The sequence below is a fragment of the Phallusia mammillata genome, chromosome 4, assembly GCF_965637545.1.
Source record: "Phallusia mammillata chromosome 4, kaPhaMamm4.hap1.1, whole genome shotgun sequence".
NCBI classification, from domain to species: domain Eukaryota; kingdom Metazoa; phylum Chordata; class Ascidiacea; order Phlebobranchia; family Ascidiidae; genus Phallusia; species Phallusia mammillata.
In genome coordinates, this window is record NC_137255.1 from 4,441,786 (window position 1) to 4,460,480 (window position 18,695).

An 18,695-nucleotide genomic window follows, 5' to 3' on the forward strand; every position below is an offset into this window, starting at 1 on the left:
GTTCAAATAATTTAAACTCAATAGTTTTTCTCATATTTTTTGATGTGAATTTATGACGGTAAGTCACAAAACTCCATGTTTTAAAATTGTTCACATTTATTGATGCAGTGACCGAAATGCAGCAGATTCCACTTGTGATTTGATGCTGGAGTCAGAGGGAAAGCAATTTAAAGTTCACAAAAGTGTGTTGATGCTTGTCTCAAACTTTTTCAGAAGAATGTTTACTATCGAGGTAATGTTTTAAAGTTTAAAGTGAAATAAAGCTTGTTTAGCTTAAAGACTGGAGTGCCTTTGTTATGCTTGTCATTGTCAATAAATACAAAATGAAGCAGTGGAGAAAAAAGGATTGAGGAACTGCCACATTGTTTCTTTTCATTTACTTATGATGACTAAAGTTGTATTCTTGAACATTTCTCCAATAATAATACACCGTCTCTTACGTATTTTATGGCAACAGTTCATATAAAAGTTTTATGAAATAAACCACTTAACTTTACTCAACTCCATAACAAGAAACCTTTTGAAGCTTTAGTAAATGTCAATTTAACTTTTTAGTCATAAACTACTTGTTTTAAAGATGAAAGAAAAGTATGAAGGCATCGTTAAAATGCAAAAGATTCCACATCAGCGACTTGCAAATATTCTCCAATTTATCTATTCTGGTGAAATTAAAATAACGCAAGAAAACATGTTGGATATTTTGGATGATGCAGAATACACTGAAATTAAAGGTTTTTTAACTTCCTGACTTTTTGCTTTGCTTTAAATTTGAAATCTAAAATTATATTAAACTGTTGTTTTAAAGTTCTCAAAGCAAAATGCAGTGCCTTTCTCCTCAATGTTGTATCTGCTGACAACTGCTTGAAACTTCGAGCTTATGCTCAGCGATACAACCTGGATGATTTGCTTAACAAAGCAAACAAATCAATTGCTAATAACTTTGAAGATGTTGTTCTGCATGAAGATTTTAGGCAACTTTCTGCTAGCGATATTTCTTCTATTCTTGAAAACAGAAGCAAAGTATATTGTGTTTTGTGATTTATATACTTAACATTTTTGTTATTGATCCTCTCAAAATTTGTCCATCCACTTTTGCCTTTAAACGTTTGATGAATTTGGATGAAAGTTTCATAGATGGTAGATGTAGCTTTGTAGATGTGCCATATGTTTTATTTTATTCGATAACCCTACATTTACCCGACCAAACACCTAAAATGGGCGAACTTTTTAAACAATTTCCGAATTGAAACACCATATACTATTCTGCTTTTAAAATAAAACAAACTCTAAACAAAATCAGAAATGCATGACATTTAGACAGTTTATACTTTATATGACATGATCGTTTAAGACAGGGCTACTCAAACTTTCTTGCTCTGCGATTTTAAAAAACAGATTTTAAAACAGAAATTTCTATGCAACCCCTTGATGGGTATAGCTCAGGGGTGCACAATCTTTTCACTATGACAGCCGCATCGCAGATCTTTATTTCACCAGTGGCCGCTTATTGCCTGCTTGCTTATGTTTTAAAATTACTGAATTAAAGAAATACTTATATATTATATATATATATACCATCTAATGGTGCCTAAAAAGCATAAATAAAATTTCTAACTTGATACACAGATTGTAAGTCTAGCTTTTTTGGCGTCATAATATATATTGTGATGCTTGGGTATAAGTTTTTGCATTGTTTGCACACAATAGGCATACAAAAGTCTGGCGCATATGGCTACTAGGCTGGTAATAAAGTTTTTATTTACGTCATGGCCGCCACATATGTTCTAATAAACATGTTCGCGGTCGCACAAGCTCATCTCTGTGGCCGCAGGCTGTGCACATCTGGTTTAGCCTATACACAGGAGTGATGTTTAAACAATAAATGTACGCACAGATGCCATTTATTGTGAATGCCATAACAACGCATAATGTTCCACGACCCCAAAATTATATTTCACGACCCAAATGGGAGTCACGACCCACAGTTTGAGAAGCCCTGGTTTAAGGCATAGTACCAATCATTGTGCTTGGCCTTGCAACTCCAAATTTTCTTGTGTTTTTTTTAAAATTAATTATTTAAAGTTTTGCATGTGTGGGTTTCTTCATGATTATAAAAACATGTTGCCTAATATTGGATCCAATATTAAATGAGCATAGGGAATAAATTACCATTTTCAAATAAGTGAAAGTGTATGTGCAATAGCAAAATGTGTTAAACCACCCTTTTAGTTAAAAATGTTTTTAAGAATGTGTGTTTTTAAAAAAGAAATGTTTTTAAAAAAAGAATAATGAATTTCCCTCTAATATGTAAACATTTTAATTTTGTTGCATTGGGAAAGATTTAAAGTTGGTTGTAAATATGTACAGAACTGCGAGCAAGCTGTTTTTAGTGGGATTGTGCAATGGGTGCGGTACAATCCTCTTCAACGTGAGGAATTGTTTGTTAATCTTTTTTCACAACTTCACCTCACATCAATGTCTGTTAATTTTTTGGATGAAGTTTACAATGAGGTAAGTATATAGAACGCTAGTTTTGGCAGAAATAATTGGCCCTAATAGTTTAGCTTATTTATCTCTTATATAAAAATGCTTGATTATGTGCATTGATACAAAGCTGTTTTGCAGGTTTTGGTGAAAAACAACTTAGTTTGCATTAACCTGTTAGCGCAAGCTTCACTAAAAATGAACAAAAGAATCCCAGGTAATAAACCTTATTTTCTATACCTCAACTTTACTATGTTTTGAATGATTTTGACCTTGCAGCTGAAAGTACAAAATTTCTGGTCATTAGTGGACATGATTCAGAACAAGACTGTGTTGTATACGATGTCAAAAGCAAACAAGCAAAGAAGCTTCCAGTAAGTTTTTCTCAGTGTTTGAGAGTTGTTAGAACTTTTGCCCTCACTTCTTAAGCCCCTGGACTTTGTATTTATGCAACTTGAGTTGATCTCTGTTAACACATATGAAATTTGTGTTTGACGGTGCAATAAAATTATGCTTGAGTCTCAACCATAGAAATCATTTAAAATATAGTTTAAAAAGCTCTAAAATTATTTCATGTGAACATTTTTTTAAATGCTTGGCCAGAGTAGTTTTGAAACATTATGCATAAATAAAATTACAGTAGAAAACTGTCCAAGTGACCCTATGTTGTTAGGTTATACAATATGATGTCATAATGTTCCTTTGTTTTCAACTTTTCAATTAATAAAAAGCATTTATTGCAAAAGAAAACCAATTTTGACTTTACCATAGTACAGTCATTAATCTAACTAAACATGTTTTCCAACAGCATTATAGGTAAACAACATTGCCTAAAACAACTTTTTTTTCTTTCCATACACATCTGTAACTGCTTGGCTGAGTCTTATAAAAGCAGTAGATTTTGGTTGAAAGCAGTGTTCTTAACCTTTTTAGATTTAGATTTGTAGATCTAAGATGATTGATGCCACAGCATGATCATTCAAACACTCAATGAAATTGTTGTTTACTTAAAACAATGTGCAAACCAGCAAAAAATTGTAGTCAGTCTTATTTGATTCTGCGCACTTCAGTTAGAAAAATTTAAAGTTACCAATTAGAGTTAATAAAAGTCATGTCTTTGCAAAAACTCGGCCCAAATTACCAACCACCAAGACTTTGACTTTCTGGGTAAATGAAAAAACTAAGTTAGTTGAGAAGACTTCTTTTTTATCATTTAGAAACTCAATGTTGGTCGCTGTGGAGCAACTGCAGTCAAGAGTGAAAATAAAGTTTTTGTCATTGGAGGTGCTGAAACCCACATTGGTACCAATCCCCTTAAAGTTTGTGAAATGCTGCATTTAAATCATCAGCCAAGATGGGTTTTATTGTCAGATATGTTAATGGCCCGTGATGATTGTAGATCAGGATTAATTCAAGGTAAATTGTATCTTGGAGTTTATAACATTGTGAATCAATAACTCTATGTCCAGCAAAGTGTTAATCTGAGTTTATAAGCAATTCATGAAATTGTAACAAAAACAGTACATTGAACTTGCTGAGTGCCCAAGTGGGTACCTTTCAAATGTCTGTGGCAGAAATAGGAAAATTTAAGAAATAACACTGGAAGCTGAGCACAATTGGGTAAGCAACACTTGTAATCTTCTTAATATATCCAATTTCACAGAGCAAATTTTTGTCACTGGGGGTTATAACAATGGCACATATCTATCAAGTTGTGAAAAGTTTGACATCTGCAGCAACAAATGGACAATGATAGGTGATATGCTGGATGCAAGGGCAAGTCATGGAACTGTTGTTATTAATGGTCAGTATGTTGATTTTTACCAGTGGTCGCGGGTGCAAAAAGTGGGGCTTTTTGTCTCCTCAAGATTAGTGGTAAAAAGTACAGATACTGTTGGTTACAGATTTGGGAATACCTTATAGAGTTTTTATGGGTCCCCTTCCCTAAAGGGGACACATTTTGTTTTGTTTTCTGCATTTTTTTTCTTTTTCTGTCTAACGCTGGTTTGGTCATGAAAGAGTGCTTCAAATTTATTCAATTTGGGCAGATGTTAGTTAATAACAGAGTTTGATCCTCCTGAAGTTTAACTCTAAATGTCCCCCAAAACATATTTTTTGTCATCACTGGTTTGTAATGCTCGTTTGGTCAAGAAAGAGTGCTTTAAATTTATTGAAATTTGGACAGATGTTAGTTATTAATTCGAATTTGACCCTCCTGACGTTTGATCCTGAATGACCCAGTGGTTCGCCTCTAGGCCCTCAAAACGCAATTTTTCAAATGCTGGTTTGGTCATGAAAGAGTGCTATAAATTTGTTTAAATTTGTATAGATGTTAGCTATTGAACCAAAAGATGTAAGATATTCTAAATATTTTTCTAATTTTCTATTGGATTCACCGATTTTGCACCCCTTTAATCCTGAAATAATCGGTTCAGTTTTTTCAGCTGTCATAAGGCGGCCAACTTGTCAATGACCGTTTAATGACTTTTTATTGTCATTTCACTGAAGGTTAACTTGTAGGAAACACAGAGCACAGTTGAGAATGTTTTTTTTGTCACAACATAGCTTCTTTAATTTTTACACATATATTCCAGAAACAATACGTAAGATAAATATAGTTTGGGAGAACACTATTGTTAATATTTGAGGGCAGCATGCTATTAAAAACCGTATTTAAACGGTCGTTCAGTGACTACACCGCGATAGGCTGCTGAAGAACCAGTAATTTATTTAACAATAATCATGCAAAAAATACAGACCAAACTTTGTTAAATTTGGGGTAATGCTTTCTAGTAATTTGTCCTTAATAATCTAAAAATAACTGCAACATTTCTTTTCCATAAATCCGTACAAACACGCATGTGGGGACCCATTCGTTTTTGTTTGCAAAAACAAGCAATCATGTGTATAGATCAAATGATGTGTATAGTCAATTGGTAAATACCGTATAGAATATATCAAAAAGAAGTATGTCAGAAAACAACCTTTCTAGTTTTTTATGTGATATATTGCAAATTATGACTTTTTTATTAAAGTAGCATGCATTCTAACACATAACCCTTAGATCAGGGGTGGGCAACCTTTGTTTTAGGGGTGGGCAACCTTTTGCTTAGTTACAAGTATAATTCCTACTTGATTCTAGCCACATTCGGCTAGACTGCAGAAAACTAGCATCAGGCGCATTAATCAGTTTCAAAATATGTAATAATTGGACTCGTTTGCCAGTACTTTTAAAATCCAAGCGTCTCTGGGGGCCACACAACCTTTAATGAAGGGCTGCATGCGGCCCGCGGGCTGCAGGTTGCCCACCCCTGCCTTAGATCATATAAAGCAGAGAGTGCAGCAGGCGGCTTGTGGGCCACAATCCGGCCTGACAAACTATTCAGGGTGGCCCTCACCAAAACACTTTTTGGTAAATCTCCTAAGTTGCTACACTATACATAACAAGTATAAGCTACCAGCGTTTTCTAACCGCTGGGCCATACACAAGTTTGCATGTACTTCACCGAATGTTACATTTGTTTAGTAAACAAAATTAAAAACAAAACAAATGTATGGTCATCATTTGAAATAGGTTATAACGCCCACTGACGAAAAATGTTGCACACCCTGATTTGAAGAAACATATCACATAAAGAATAAATGAAAGTAGTATCCATAATATTGAGGTGCAACCAAATTTAGATAATCACATTATCAGTAGGGCGATTATTTTTTGACCTAAAAAACGAAAATTTTGACCAACAAATTAAAAATTTTGACAAATTTTGACTTTAAAAAACTTTTTTTATACAAAATTTTGACCTATGAAGAAATCAAGTAGTTAATTACGCATTATTGTACAAAAAGTGAAAATATGGCTGTAGGCTAATCTAACTATAATGAAAGAATGTGCAAAATTCTAACAGAAGGGCATAAATCTGAACAAAGACCTAACCTATTCTGAAAATGGAAATGAGCTAATTAAAAATCACTGCCCAAAAACTGCAGCTAAGCCACAACGAAAATTATTCAATACATTTGTCTAAACGAAAGATACATGAAGTATCTAAAGCAAAACTCTAAGCAAGAGCTGTACCTAACCTGCATCTGCCGTAAAATGACTTGGGACCTACCAAAATTGTGCATGTTTTGAGGTGTATTGAGCATCACGCCATATCAACCTAATTATTTCACTCACTTGATGGTTTATGATTCACAACAAGTAGACAATGGGCCAATTACAACAGTATAAAGTAGGCTACAAGGTGTAAAATGAAACGTTCACTGACAGTGCAACCTCTACAACACCATGACAATGCAGTTTGTAAACAATTTTAACTTTGTAAAAAAATTGACTTTGCAAAAAAAATTGACAATTTTTGACCTATTTTAAAATTTTGACAAATTTTTGCCTTTTTTGACAAGTCAAAAAATATTCGCCCTAATTATCAGTTTTATTGCATATGGATTTTAAATCCCAGAGAAGAGAACTTTAAAAACTTTAGCCCCTCAAAAATATTGTGTGGTTGATCAATCAATCGGTAATTGCACAATCTCGTTTTTGAATAATGCTATTAACTGGAATTTTTTATACGGGTATGCCCGTAATCGAATTTGTCTTTACTTCAAACACAAGACATGCTTTTGGTTGGAGTAATTTAGCAGATTGGTGTGTAGCGAATGTGTGTACATTTTAGCCTTTCTTGAAACAAACAATGAAAACTACACTATATCTACAGCTTGGACTTATGTCATAATGTTCAGTGCTGTAATAGGAGTGTAGTGCTGATTTATTGTTTTCTTGAGTTTTATGTGGTGAATTTTTTTCATTTGTTTAGATTTACTGTATTGCATTGGGGGCGCGAATGATGGCAAACTTGTGGACTCATGTGAATGTTTAGATGTAAGATTTGGAAAATGGAAGAAGATTGCACCTCTCAAACAATCAAGATGGGGTTTTGCATGTGTGGCATTGGATGGAGAGATCTTTGCGATTGGTAATATGATTTTCAACTGAATTTTAGTTTAAAATATAATGTACAAAAAAGTGGCAGATAAGTACCTGAAGTTGCACACTATAAATGGTAACCCCTCCGCCAAGCACTCAAAATATGAAAACCTAAAAACAGCTATACCTTTTAATATAGGGTTACTCAAACTTTTCATTGCATGGTACCAGTTGGGCACTTTTTGGCGTACCCTTATGTAGCATCTTAAAAATATTTCCGGTATTTTTTATGCAAACAAAACTATAATTTTGCCCCTACTCTCAAGAAGGGTTATAAATTAGGTCATTTAATCACCAACAACAAAGCCTCATTAAATGCAAAGAATGGGTCAGCTTTGTTCTTTGCAATAACAAAACATGGCTGTATAATTTTAACACATGAAACTGGACATATATCTCTGGGAAACAAAAGCTTACATTTGAAACAAAATATCAATTTATTTTCTCTTATTTCAAAAAGGTTTTCAATACTGGTTTTTATGTTACAGACGAAGTTAAAAGAATAATTAGGTTGTGTATGAGCGTTCAAACAAAGAAGCACAGCTCATTTTGTCCATGCGCCCCATGTTGACTACTTAGATGTACACTTCTACACTAATCCAGCATCAAAACAGATAGTATAACTGCGAAAAGTGGTTGGTGGTTGACTACTTTACGTGGCACTGTTTTAAAGTACATGACCTAGGCCTTTCACATTTGGATAATCCCTTTTTCCATGAGGCATGAGTTTTATGTTTAAAAATGGCATTTAGCTTTGCTTTTGAATGGGCTTCACCACATCAGTAACCAGGAGATGACTGATTGTCATTACATGTATTGTCTATTCACTTTACTCTATTGTAATAAACAGTAGTTTACAGTGGTCCTGAATAAACGTGTCTGGTCTCTTGGTAGAATATTGTCTTTGGATAAACAATTGGTGGTATCTAATCCTGTTAATTGTTTTTTAATTTGTCAGGTGGTTGTTCTGGCAGCAACCAGACAACGGTTGAAAAATATAAACCAAAAATGAACAGGTGGGAGACAGTAGCATCACTTGATATTCCACGTCGCCGTTTATCTGCTTGTGTGATTGGAAACCAAATCTTTGCTATTGGCGGGGGGTAAGATTTTGGTTCTTGTTGTTTTTAAAGAATCGAACATTAACCACAATTACTCCACTATTGAAATACATGCTTAACACTATTTTTATTCTCAAAACGTTTTGAGTTAAATTAAATACATTTATTAAAGGCTTTTTCATTATTTTTTGTAGCATGTAGCAGTATCTAAATGTAAAATGGTTGCATCTAAACAGGTTTCTAAAATATAAATAAAATAAAAAAAGGTTTCCACAATAACAAATAGTGATTTTGCTGTATTATGGTGCGAATTTTTTTATTTATTTATTTTACAGCTCAAGCCATCTGAGTAAACTGAATTCAGTTACAGTTTATGACCCAGCTGTAGATGAGTGGACAGATGCATTTGAAACTGAAACTGATGTTTATGGTGCAACAGTTGTTGCAATCTGAAGCTTTTAAGGAGTTGTATATTTTTGTATGCTTACTTGTCCTCTACGTCAAAAACACATAACCTAAAATACTTCGAAATGTTCATAGGGCTTTCCTTGTTCAAATTTTAGCCTATACAGCTTCACATATGTGTCAAATGCTAGACACTAAATGGTGTAGTGTACGGATCGGGAAAGGTATCTGCTTTATGCTAACTATGCATGCAGCCGGCCAATGTGTCAAATATTGTGAAAGAATGTGGTCATTTTGTTTATGGTCAGATTTAGGTATTTTATGGCAACATGGTTGTATGCTAACAATAGTAAGCCTACGAGTTTCAGTTGCAGTGAGCAATATTTTGATTCTTTTTTGATTTTTTTGATGATTTTCAGCCTTTATAAAAGTTATACAGTTTTTAAATGTAATATAAGAGTGGCATAGGTAAGTGTGTTTCAATGTTTTAATAATTACAGAGATATAAACAACGGATTAAAAATAAAAACAATTTTAAAACCACAATCATCTTAGTCATAATATTTTTTAAAACGTTATTTCTGTGATTAATTCCATAATTTTAGAAAAATGATTTTAAAAATCGCAAGTTCAAAAAATCGTATACTTTAATATTATCTAATGTTTTGCAACTGTGATTTTCGGAATCTCTTATTTATATGCTTTATATTTGTCATGTTTTAAATACTCTGATTAATATGATTTTACAATGGGCAAAAATGTAAGATTGTAGAGGCTAAAAACATATGTCAATTTATGCATCTGGTTTTCTTTTTTGGAAGAGACAAACATATATTTTATACACCTTTGCCTTGGGATTGTAACGTTGATCTTGGAATTGTTTCAGATCAAACTCAAAAGATTTATGTGTGCCATTTTTATTTGATTTTTTAGAAATTTGTTAAAAACTTTCATTGTTTTATTTTGTGATGATAGTTTTGTTACATGCACCAGTAAATACACCTTCACTGATGATGACAACAGAGATTATCAAAACGTTTGAACGATGTATTCTATATACACCAGTACTTTGACAGTAATGTTAATGATTAAATCACCAGAAAATATCTATTGAAATTAAATGATATATCAAAGTAAAAGCATTTAGGCACATTAAGTGATATAAATTTAAAGAAGTTATTCGAAAAATATATCCAACCATGGAACCTTCACATATCATAAATACGCATAAATTGTATTTATTCTGACACCCCCTAAGCGTATATTGCACATTCCACTCGGGGGGTACCTGCCCTTGGTTCAGACCTCCCAATTTAGTGCTTTATACCCTTAGTACAGTGGTTCTAAAACTTTCAAAGATTCTGCTCCCTTTAAGTAACCCAAGGCCCCTGACCCTCCTTCTAGTAACCCCAACTGCTCTTTTCATCTGGTTAGATGGTAATTTCTAAAAAAAAACGAATGAGTAGGATCAATTTTACATCTGACGTTGACTATTAAAGAAAGAAAAGAGATTGCAAAAAAATGGCCAACAAAACCTTAACTGTCTGTAAATAAAAACATGTTGACAAACGTTGTTTTCATTACCATCTGAAGAACATGGTTACCATAAAATTGTTTACTGTTTCTTATGTGTATTGGGTGTTAGTTTTAAATGTTAAACCACCAGTAACATTTGTGCATTTAACAGTGAAAAAAAAAACATATTTGAGAAATCTACTTCCCATTACTTGTTTGTATCAATCTTGATTGGGGAAGGGTTTTATAGACCTTGTACACATCTTTGTAAAGAAAGATCACATTACATTCAGTGAATAGACACTCAGTACAATCCTGTGTTGGAAATCCTCAACAGAAAGAGAACAAAGAAATAGTTTTCTTGTGACATCAAATAGACAGGTGTGTATTACATGTAACATGATCTTTGTCATTTAATGAGAAAAAGGAAGGGAGGTGGGGGAGGTGGACTACCAATTAATAATATTTCAAGCAAAGCCTTGGTATTGGAATGAGCATTGAGTTTTTCAGATTCTTTCTAGAGGACTTGTGTAGATTAACTGTTTTGGCCACAAAAGCCTGTTGACATGGACACAGTAACATAAATGTAGTAAGATGGAGAATTGCAGGTGTATTAAAATTTTCTTGACATGTAATTGGTGTTCTGTTACACTTAGTGATATTGTCCCTTGTATGTATATGGAAAGAGCACAGTACAAATTTGTATCACTCGTGAGTGTTGACTTTTTTATATATCTATGTTTTTAGGTTTTATATTGATTTTAATATTATGCACTAACCATGGCACCTATTAATGATGGTGTTATGAAACATCAAGCTTGGTTGGGTCAACTACTTAATGAGTAAGTATTCAATGTGAATTTATGACTAAAAATTTTTTAACAACCTAAACTCCATGTTTTACAACTTGTTTTTGTGTATGTAGTGACCGAAATGCAGCAGATTCCACTTGTGATTTGGTACTGGAGTCAGAGGAAAAGCAATTCAAAGTTCACAAAAGTGTGTTGATGCTTGTTTCCAACTTCTTCAGAAGAATGTTCACTATTGAGGTAATTTGTTGTTACAAGTTTAAAAATAGACGAAATTTGGCTTGTAGGGTAAATTTTTACATATGGTACATTTACGCTTCACTTCGTCGAGGAAAATGTTTGTGTCACAGATGAAAGAAAAATATGAAGGCATTGTTAAAATGCAAAAGATTCCGCATCAGCGACTTGCAAATATTGTTCAGTTTATTTATTCTGGTCAAATTAAAATAACAGAACAAAACATGTTGGATGTTTTAGATGATGCAGAATACACTGAAATGGAAGGTTTTCTGAGTTCCTTGACTTTTTGTATTGATTAAATTCAATGTTTAAATTTTAAAAAAGTTGTTTTGTAGCTCTTAAAGCAAAATGTAGTGTCTTTCTCGTTAATGTTGTATCTGCTGACAACTGCTTGAAACGTCGAGCTTATGCTCAGCGATACAACCTGGATGATTTAATTGCAAAAGCAAACCTCTGTATTGTGGAAAACTTTGAAGCTGTTGTACAAAGTGAAGATTTTAAGCAACTTGAATTTGATGAAGTGTCTTCTATCCTTGACAACCGAATCAAAGTATGATATATATTTTATTATTTCCCTTACCATAGGACAGGTTTCCATTTTGATTTTATCAAGTGCCAATATAAAAAGCATGTGTCTTAAAACATTTGAAGACATTTCTATTTGATTGTTTTACTTACCCTATTCTTCTTGGTCATGACCTAGCCAGTGAAGTAATAATTTTGAACTTGAATGACACTGTTTTATATATCTATTTCTGTTGTATGTGCTGTTTTACACAGAAAGACACAAACAGATATTTTTAGAAGACCTATTAATGTTGATTATGTACAGAACAATGAGGAAGCAGCCTTTACTGGAATTGTACAATGGGTTAATTACAACCCTCTCCAACGTGAGGACTTGTTTGCGAAGCTTTTCTTCAAACTCGATCTTTTCTTGATGTCTGTTGACTCTCTGAATAAAGTTTATGATCAGGTAAACGTACTACTTGTCTCTGGGTGTAAACCTGCTTGGCATGTCACTGTTTACAATTAATCATCAAGATGCATGTATCATTATAAAAGCATTGAGTCAATACATGACAACAGCTGCACATTCTTTTAACCTATAAGGTCTAATTAGTGCAGCTGGTGACAATAGATTGACCATATAAGCTAGTGTAGCCACCTTTTGGCATTTAAATTTGTTGGGAGCAACTGACTGAAAAGACATACCTCATCAAACCTGTTGATGTCATAAGAGTGCGACTATAATATGGCTACACTATACACTACTGAATATCAAATTGCTCACTGTGACAAAGTTTAGTGACCCCGGAACATTCATTTTGTCAATATTCATCCAATTTTTGAATACACAAATTTAGATCAATTTTACTCAACAGAACTTGGTGAAAAAAAACAATGACTGTCTAAACTTGTTGACCCAGGCTTCCCTGAAAATGAACACAAAATTTCAAGGTATCAGTTTCTTTTATTTGTTGAAGTGCAACTAAATTTGTGCACTTGCTTTCTTAAAGGTGAAAACCAATCCAAAGAGTTTCTTTTAATCAGTGGAAAAGGTAGAGAACGAAATTGTGTTGTTTATGATGCCATCACTAAACAAGCAAGGCATCTCCCAGTAAGATTTGTTTTCTTGCAAGCATCAACAAACCGCATCTAAAGTTTTTAGAGCTATTCTGGCAAATTTAATTTTATTACGACATTTCGACGGTCCCATTCAGGTCGTCTTCATCAGGGTAAATAACACTGAATGTTACTAGTGCAGTGCACTCTACAAACTTGATATTTTGAAGATCTCTACTAACATGCCTGGCAACAATAGCTTATATAAACCGCATATAAATATATCTATTAAACTGTATATTGGGTATCATTTTCTCATGTGGCTCAGCACAGTATCATTTAATGATGACAATAAACATTGTTAATGCAAGGTAGTGTATCCTCGGTTTAATAATACAAAACTTATGAATTGAAAATCTACTCTAAAGTACATGTGATGATTTAGACTTTGTTTGGTGTTCATTAATCACACTTTCATGCTTTTCATATAGTTTATCCAAAAAAAAAACTTAGGTCTTTTTACAATTACAGTATAAAGATTTATAGTGTGGATGCTGTAGTATAATTTTTTGTCATACAGGAGCTGCGAACACCATGATGTGGAGCATTATCAGTTAAAATTGGAAATATAGTTTATGTCTTTGGAGGTGCTGAAGCTTGTGGTGATACAAACACATACAAAAGTGGAGAAATGCTTGACCTGAAAGAACAAGCTCGATGGATTGCAATACCAAACATGAGAAAAGCACGCAGTGATGGTGGATCAGCATTACTTCAAGGTAGGTCTTTGTTGTTAAGTATTAGTTTTGTTTATGTTTACTACTTTTGAAATTGGGTAACATGTAGAACAGCTGCTACTGCAAGGTATAGCCGTTTCTGTAATATCTAGTGGATAACATTGGTGTTACTTTTAAAAAGTTGAGTTGAGTTTGTTTCGCTGGTGAAAGAAAACATAGCAACACATTTGTACCAAAGCAATCACCAAGTCGGAAATAGCTGCACAATATTAAAATGTTTTGTAACACAATAATAGTCGAAAGCAATTAGTAGATAATTGAAAAATGTCCTGCAGCTACCAGAATGCTAGGTTCTCTAATGCATATCAGGTATTGTATTTGCAACATTTAATTAAACTAGTTAAACCTTACTCCAACTGATTTTAAAACTCTTAACAATCATTAACAATTTCAAATCTAGTTAATGATTATGAATGTAGAATTCCTTGTGTAACATTAAAACTAAGCATAGATAAAGGGCAAAGTTGTTTGTAAACAATCTTTGTGCATTACTGTTTTTTAGTAGCACAAAAAGTTGCATGTACAGTATAACACTTTGACAGTCAACACCCATGAACCTATGAACGGATATTTAACTTAACAGTGTTAAATATGACAAAAAAATGAAACATTAGATGAGTGTATTTTCTTTTTTTTTAGATTCTATCTATGTCACTGGGGGTTGCAACAAAGAAACACGTTCAAATTGTGAAAAGTTTGACATCCACAACAAAAAGTGGATAAGCATAAGCGACATGTTGCATGCAAGAAGTCACCATGGAAGTGTTGTTTACAATGGTAAGTTTAGGAAGGATGGCTAGAAACTGCTCCAAGGAAATTGTTTTTGTAGCCATAAGAATTGAACTTGAAATTCCTTTCCAGTTTTATAATTCCCTCTTAAATTATTCTTGATTGAATGCAAAGCAAAAAAGGATGTCTAAAACTAACTACAGGACTTCCATAATTATGCATAACTTGTTTAACTAACATTTGATTACCGGTCGTGGTGCAAACATAAAAATGAGGTAAAAACAAACTTTAGTTTTAGGCCAAACATGTTGTTTTACAAACCTCCCAAGCTATGATCCTTGTTAATAAGGAATGCTCCAAACAATAGGCTTAACAGGATTTATTTCATGCCCCATCGAAACATGTAAGATTCAAGAAAACTTCAGATGATTTGAACATTGAATAGGAAGTCTTTATGCATTGGTAAACAAATTGCAACATATACATAAAGTAAGTCATATTGCTCTGTGCTTAATGTAGATTAAACAAGAAGGGTGGCTTAGCACATATTGCCCTTGCATATACACTATAACACATATTTTCTACACTTATTTTATATTGGGTCCCATATCATCCATTGTCTTTTATAACCTTGATTGTTTCTGCAAGCAAAATCTCATGGCCCCCCCACACATGCAAAGTTTTAAATAATACATTTCAAGAGATAACCATGAGAAAGTTGGGTGTTGTAAGGTAAAACACAGTGGCCTCTACTGTGCATAAATAAATATGCTTCATGGAGTACAAACTATTCAAAATCAGTCCATTTATACATTTTTGATTTCTATTTCATGGTCTGTCTGAGAAAAAAAGTGTTAAATAGTGAGAAAAGAGGCTGAAACACAACAATCAGCTCCTATAACACAAATCAGCGTGAATTGCACATGACTGTTGGAGGCTAGTGGAGTAAATGATAGACCTACAGGGTTGAACACAAGAATCAACACCTATAAATGGTGCACTGTACAAGCTGTCCAAATTTCATTCAATTCAGACATAGTTTTAAAAATTTACCCATTTTGGGGGGCTAGTGGGGTAAATGCTGGGGCAACAGGGTAAAACACGACATTCTACACTTATAAATGCACACTCTACAAGCTGTCCAAATTTCATTCAATTCTAACATAGTTTAAAAATTGACCCATTTTGGGAGGCTAGAGGGGTAAATATTGGGGCTACAGGGTTAAACACAACAACTGACACCTAAAAATGACAAATTATACAGGCTGTGAAAATTTCATCTAATTCCGACACCGTTTAAAAAACTCACCCATTTTAGGGGTTAGTGGGGTAACTGATAGGGTTCAACACCCAAAAGCATAAAACATGAAATTACAATGACCCATTCACAAGTCTTGTAAAATTTTACCCAATTCTGACAATGTTTAAAATTTTGACCACTAGAGATGTTATTAGCAACATTCGTCAAACGCTTCTGACATCATAAGGCTGTTAGCACCCCTCTGACTGGCATGTGCAAAAACCTCCAGCAAGTAATGCACAAACAAAAATAGCATATGTACTGGTGCCTTTATTACACTATTACACCACAGAAATCTTTTGTTTGTGGTGCGCAGCAACATACAAAAACGTTTTACACTTTGGGGTCTAGCGGGGTAAATACTGGGGTTATCAAGTCAAACAAAGCAGGTGGCACATCTGCATAACTATATCTACCATCTGTGAAAGTTTCATCCAAATCCACCAAAGATTTCATGCCAAAAGTGCATGGACAAACTTCACCACGAAAAGAAGAAAAACAAGAAAAAGAAAAGAAAAAAAACTGAGTGAAATCAAGATGTGTCCCCTTCATGAAAGGGGACCCATAATAACTTTTGATTTACCAGTCACAATATAAACATGGCTATGTGGTATAAAATGAACTCTCTGAGTTTATAATGTATGCTACATGTTTCAATTTTCAATGCATTGGCAAAAAATGATCCTATATCATTGAAATTGTCATTAGTTTATATTCAAAAGACAATGTTCAATGTAGGACACATGTTTAAACAGACAATCTATATGTTAAATACAAATTCACTGGTACTATTTTTTTGGTTTTCCAGAAGAATTGTTTAAACAAGGGTTCCCAATTAGATCAGATAATAGAGAAAGCACTTTATAGTGGAGTGCCATACTAAGCATTTTGTTCTCCAGCTTGTACTTGCATTTTTAAAAAAAAACAGTACAAATTGTTTGCAGCATGTGTTTTCAATATTTGCAGCATCAGCTTTAATGATTGTGACATTTGTTTAAGTCGTACATTCAAAATTTTGTGCAGACTGTATGAAATTTAAGGTAATATAACAGCTGCGAGAGAGTAGTGCATTAATGTTTACATTTATTATGGACACATGTGCCCCTAACTAATAAATTTCCACTGAACAGAATAAATTAATATAGCGGATAATGCTGTAACAATAATGTTGTAACCATGTTGATTGATTTGACTAATTATAAACACACAAATAGGCAAAGAATACAATAAGATTGCTGATACTTTGTTTGTTACATGGTGGTTTCAAGGTTTGTTCTGGATTTCCTAAACATGATACACTTTTAGCTTAATACACATACAAATAAAAGCTTCCGGTGATGTGCATGTTTTGTTTCTAACTTACACTGTTTGTATTGGTCTGCCTTCTCTTAGGTATACTTTACTGCATTGGAGGTTCTGGTGGCAGCAATCGATTGTCCTCATGTGAATGTTATGATGTGAGGAGTGATGTATGGAATGAGATTGCACCTCTGAATCAAGCAAGAAGCATGTTGGCATGTGTTGTATTTAATGGAAACATCTATGCAATAGGTAAATTTTTTTCAAGCAGTTTTTCCAATAGAAAAAATGTGCATGTATTAAACAAATAAATGGTAGTAACACTTCAAGAATAAGATGCTATTTTGCTGTTTAAATTCCACATTTTTAAATTTACTAACAAATCATGTCAAATAACACATGTCAACTGGTAGCAAATGGGATCTGGTTAAAGTGTTAGTGCACATATGTGCAAGCAATTGACATACTATGATGCTACAAACATGCTCAGATAATAATTTGTTATTTTTTTCAACTATTAGGATTGTTTTGTGCATATTTTTTTGCATTTGTGTCTGACAGGAGGCTGGAATGGAAATCGTCAATTAAACACAGTTGAAAAATATGACCCAAAATTAAACACATGGCAAATGGTTGCACCACTTAATATTGCCCGCTCCATGCCATCTGCCTGTGTCTTTGGAAACAAAATATTTGTCATTGGCGGGTAAGTTACTTTAATACTCATGCAGACTATAAGTTATAAAATGAGAATCAAAAGAAACCATTTTTGAAATGGGTCACAAATGTGATAGTGCCAGTTTATTTACTATGTAACATGGTAATTGATGTTGTATTTTTTTTAATATAATGTCATATTGATTTATACTAAATGAAAACGTAATGATACAGTAAACAAAAATTATATTGGTATGCTACAAATTACTAACCTTGTAAGTTTTACAGTTGGGATGGCAGAAACGACTTGAAATCAGTTGAAGTGTTTGATCTAACTTTAGATGTTTGGACAATTGCATTTGAAATACAGCAACCAGTTTATGCTGCTGCAGTTGTTGCAATTTGAACATTAAGTTGATTTGGATATTTGACTATGATGTTTTAGCCAAATAAACTTGATAAAAGTGAAAGAGTATTTAAGCATCAAACAAGTCTACCAGCTGTAAAATGTTCATAATGCATACAGTTTTTAATTTCTTGTCATGATTGTTTTCTCAAAAACCATTTCTGTAATTATGGGTCCCCTTCCCTGAAGGGGACACATATTGTTTTTGTCCGTATTTTTTTTCTTTTTTCTGTCTATCGCTGGGTTGTGAGACGCGTTTGGTCAAGAAAGAGTGCTCCAAATTTATTCAAATTTACAGAGATGTTAGTTAATAATCCAAATTTGATCCTCCTGAAGTTTGACCAAGATTGACCCAGCGGTTCACCCACAGGCCCCCAAAACGTATTTTTTTTGAAACGGCTGTACTGACTAAAGTACAGCATCTAGGAGTTTCATGC

At 33.5% G+C, this 18,695-nt stretch overlaps 1 protein-coding gene and 1 pseudogene across 2 annotated transcripts; both read left to right on the top strand.

The window, feature by feature from the left end:
* Positions 1–577: 577 nt before the first annotated feature.
* On the top strand, positions 578–9,448 carry LOC145222533 (kelch-like protein 28). Its single transcript, XM_080088676.1, has 10 exons — positions 578–731; positions 806–1,020; positions 2,368–2,511; positions 2,626–2,710; positions 2,767–2,858; positions 3,702–3,900; positions 4,148–4,288; positions 7,305–7,463; positions 8,433–8,577; positions 8,871–9,448. The coding sequence occupies exons 1-10, from the start codon at positions 578–580 to the stop codon at positions 8,986–8,988; spliced, it is 1,452 nt and encodes a 483-aa protein (XP_079944802.1). The 3' UTR covers positions 8,989–9,448.
* A 1,787-nt stretch (positions 9,449–11,235) lies between these two features.
* On the top strand, positions 11,236–18,374 carry LOC145222334 (kelch-like protein 3; annotated as a pseudogene). Its single transcript, XR_013859312.1, has 12 exons — positions 11,236–11,297; positions 11,381–11,504; positions 11,615–11,768; positions 11,840–12,054; positions 12,337–12,480; positions 12,890–12,965; positions 13,025–13,125; positions 13,651–13,849; positions 14,507–14,644; positions 17,289–17,447; positions 17,757–17,901; positions 18,141–18,374. The product of XR_013859312.1 is annotated as a kelch-like protein 3 (transcript).
* The last annotated feature ends 321 nt before the right edge of the window (positions 18,375–18,695 follow it).

Excerpts from the sequence above, each read along its gene's own strand:
- LOC145222533 (XM_080088676.1), top strand. The coding sequence starts at position 578 with ATGAAAGAAAAGTATGAAGGCATCGTTAAAATGCAAAAGATTCCACAT. Across the intron at positions 732-805 it reads AGAATACACTGAAATTAAAG|TTCTCAAAGCAAAATGCAGT; the intron begins GTTTTTTAACTT and ends GTTGTTTTAAAG. Across the intron at positions 2,512-2,625 it reads TGGATGAAGTTTACAATGAG|GTTTTGGTGAAAAACAACTT; the intron begins GTAAGTATATAG and ends GCTGTTTTGCAG.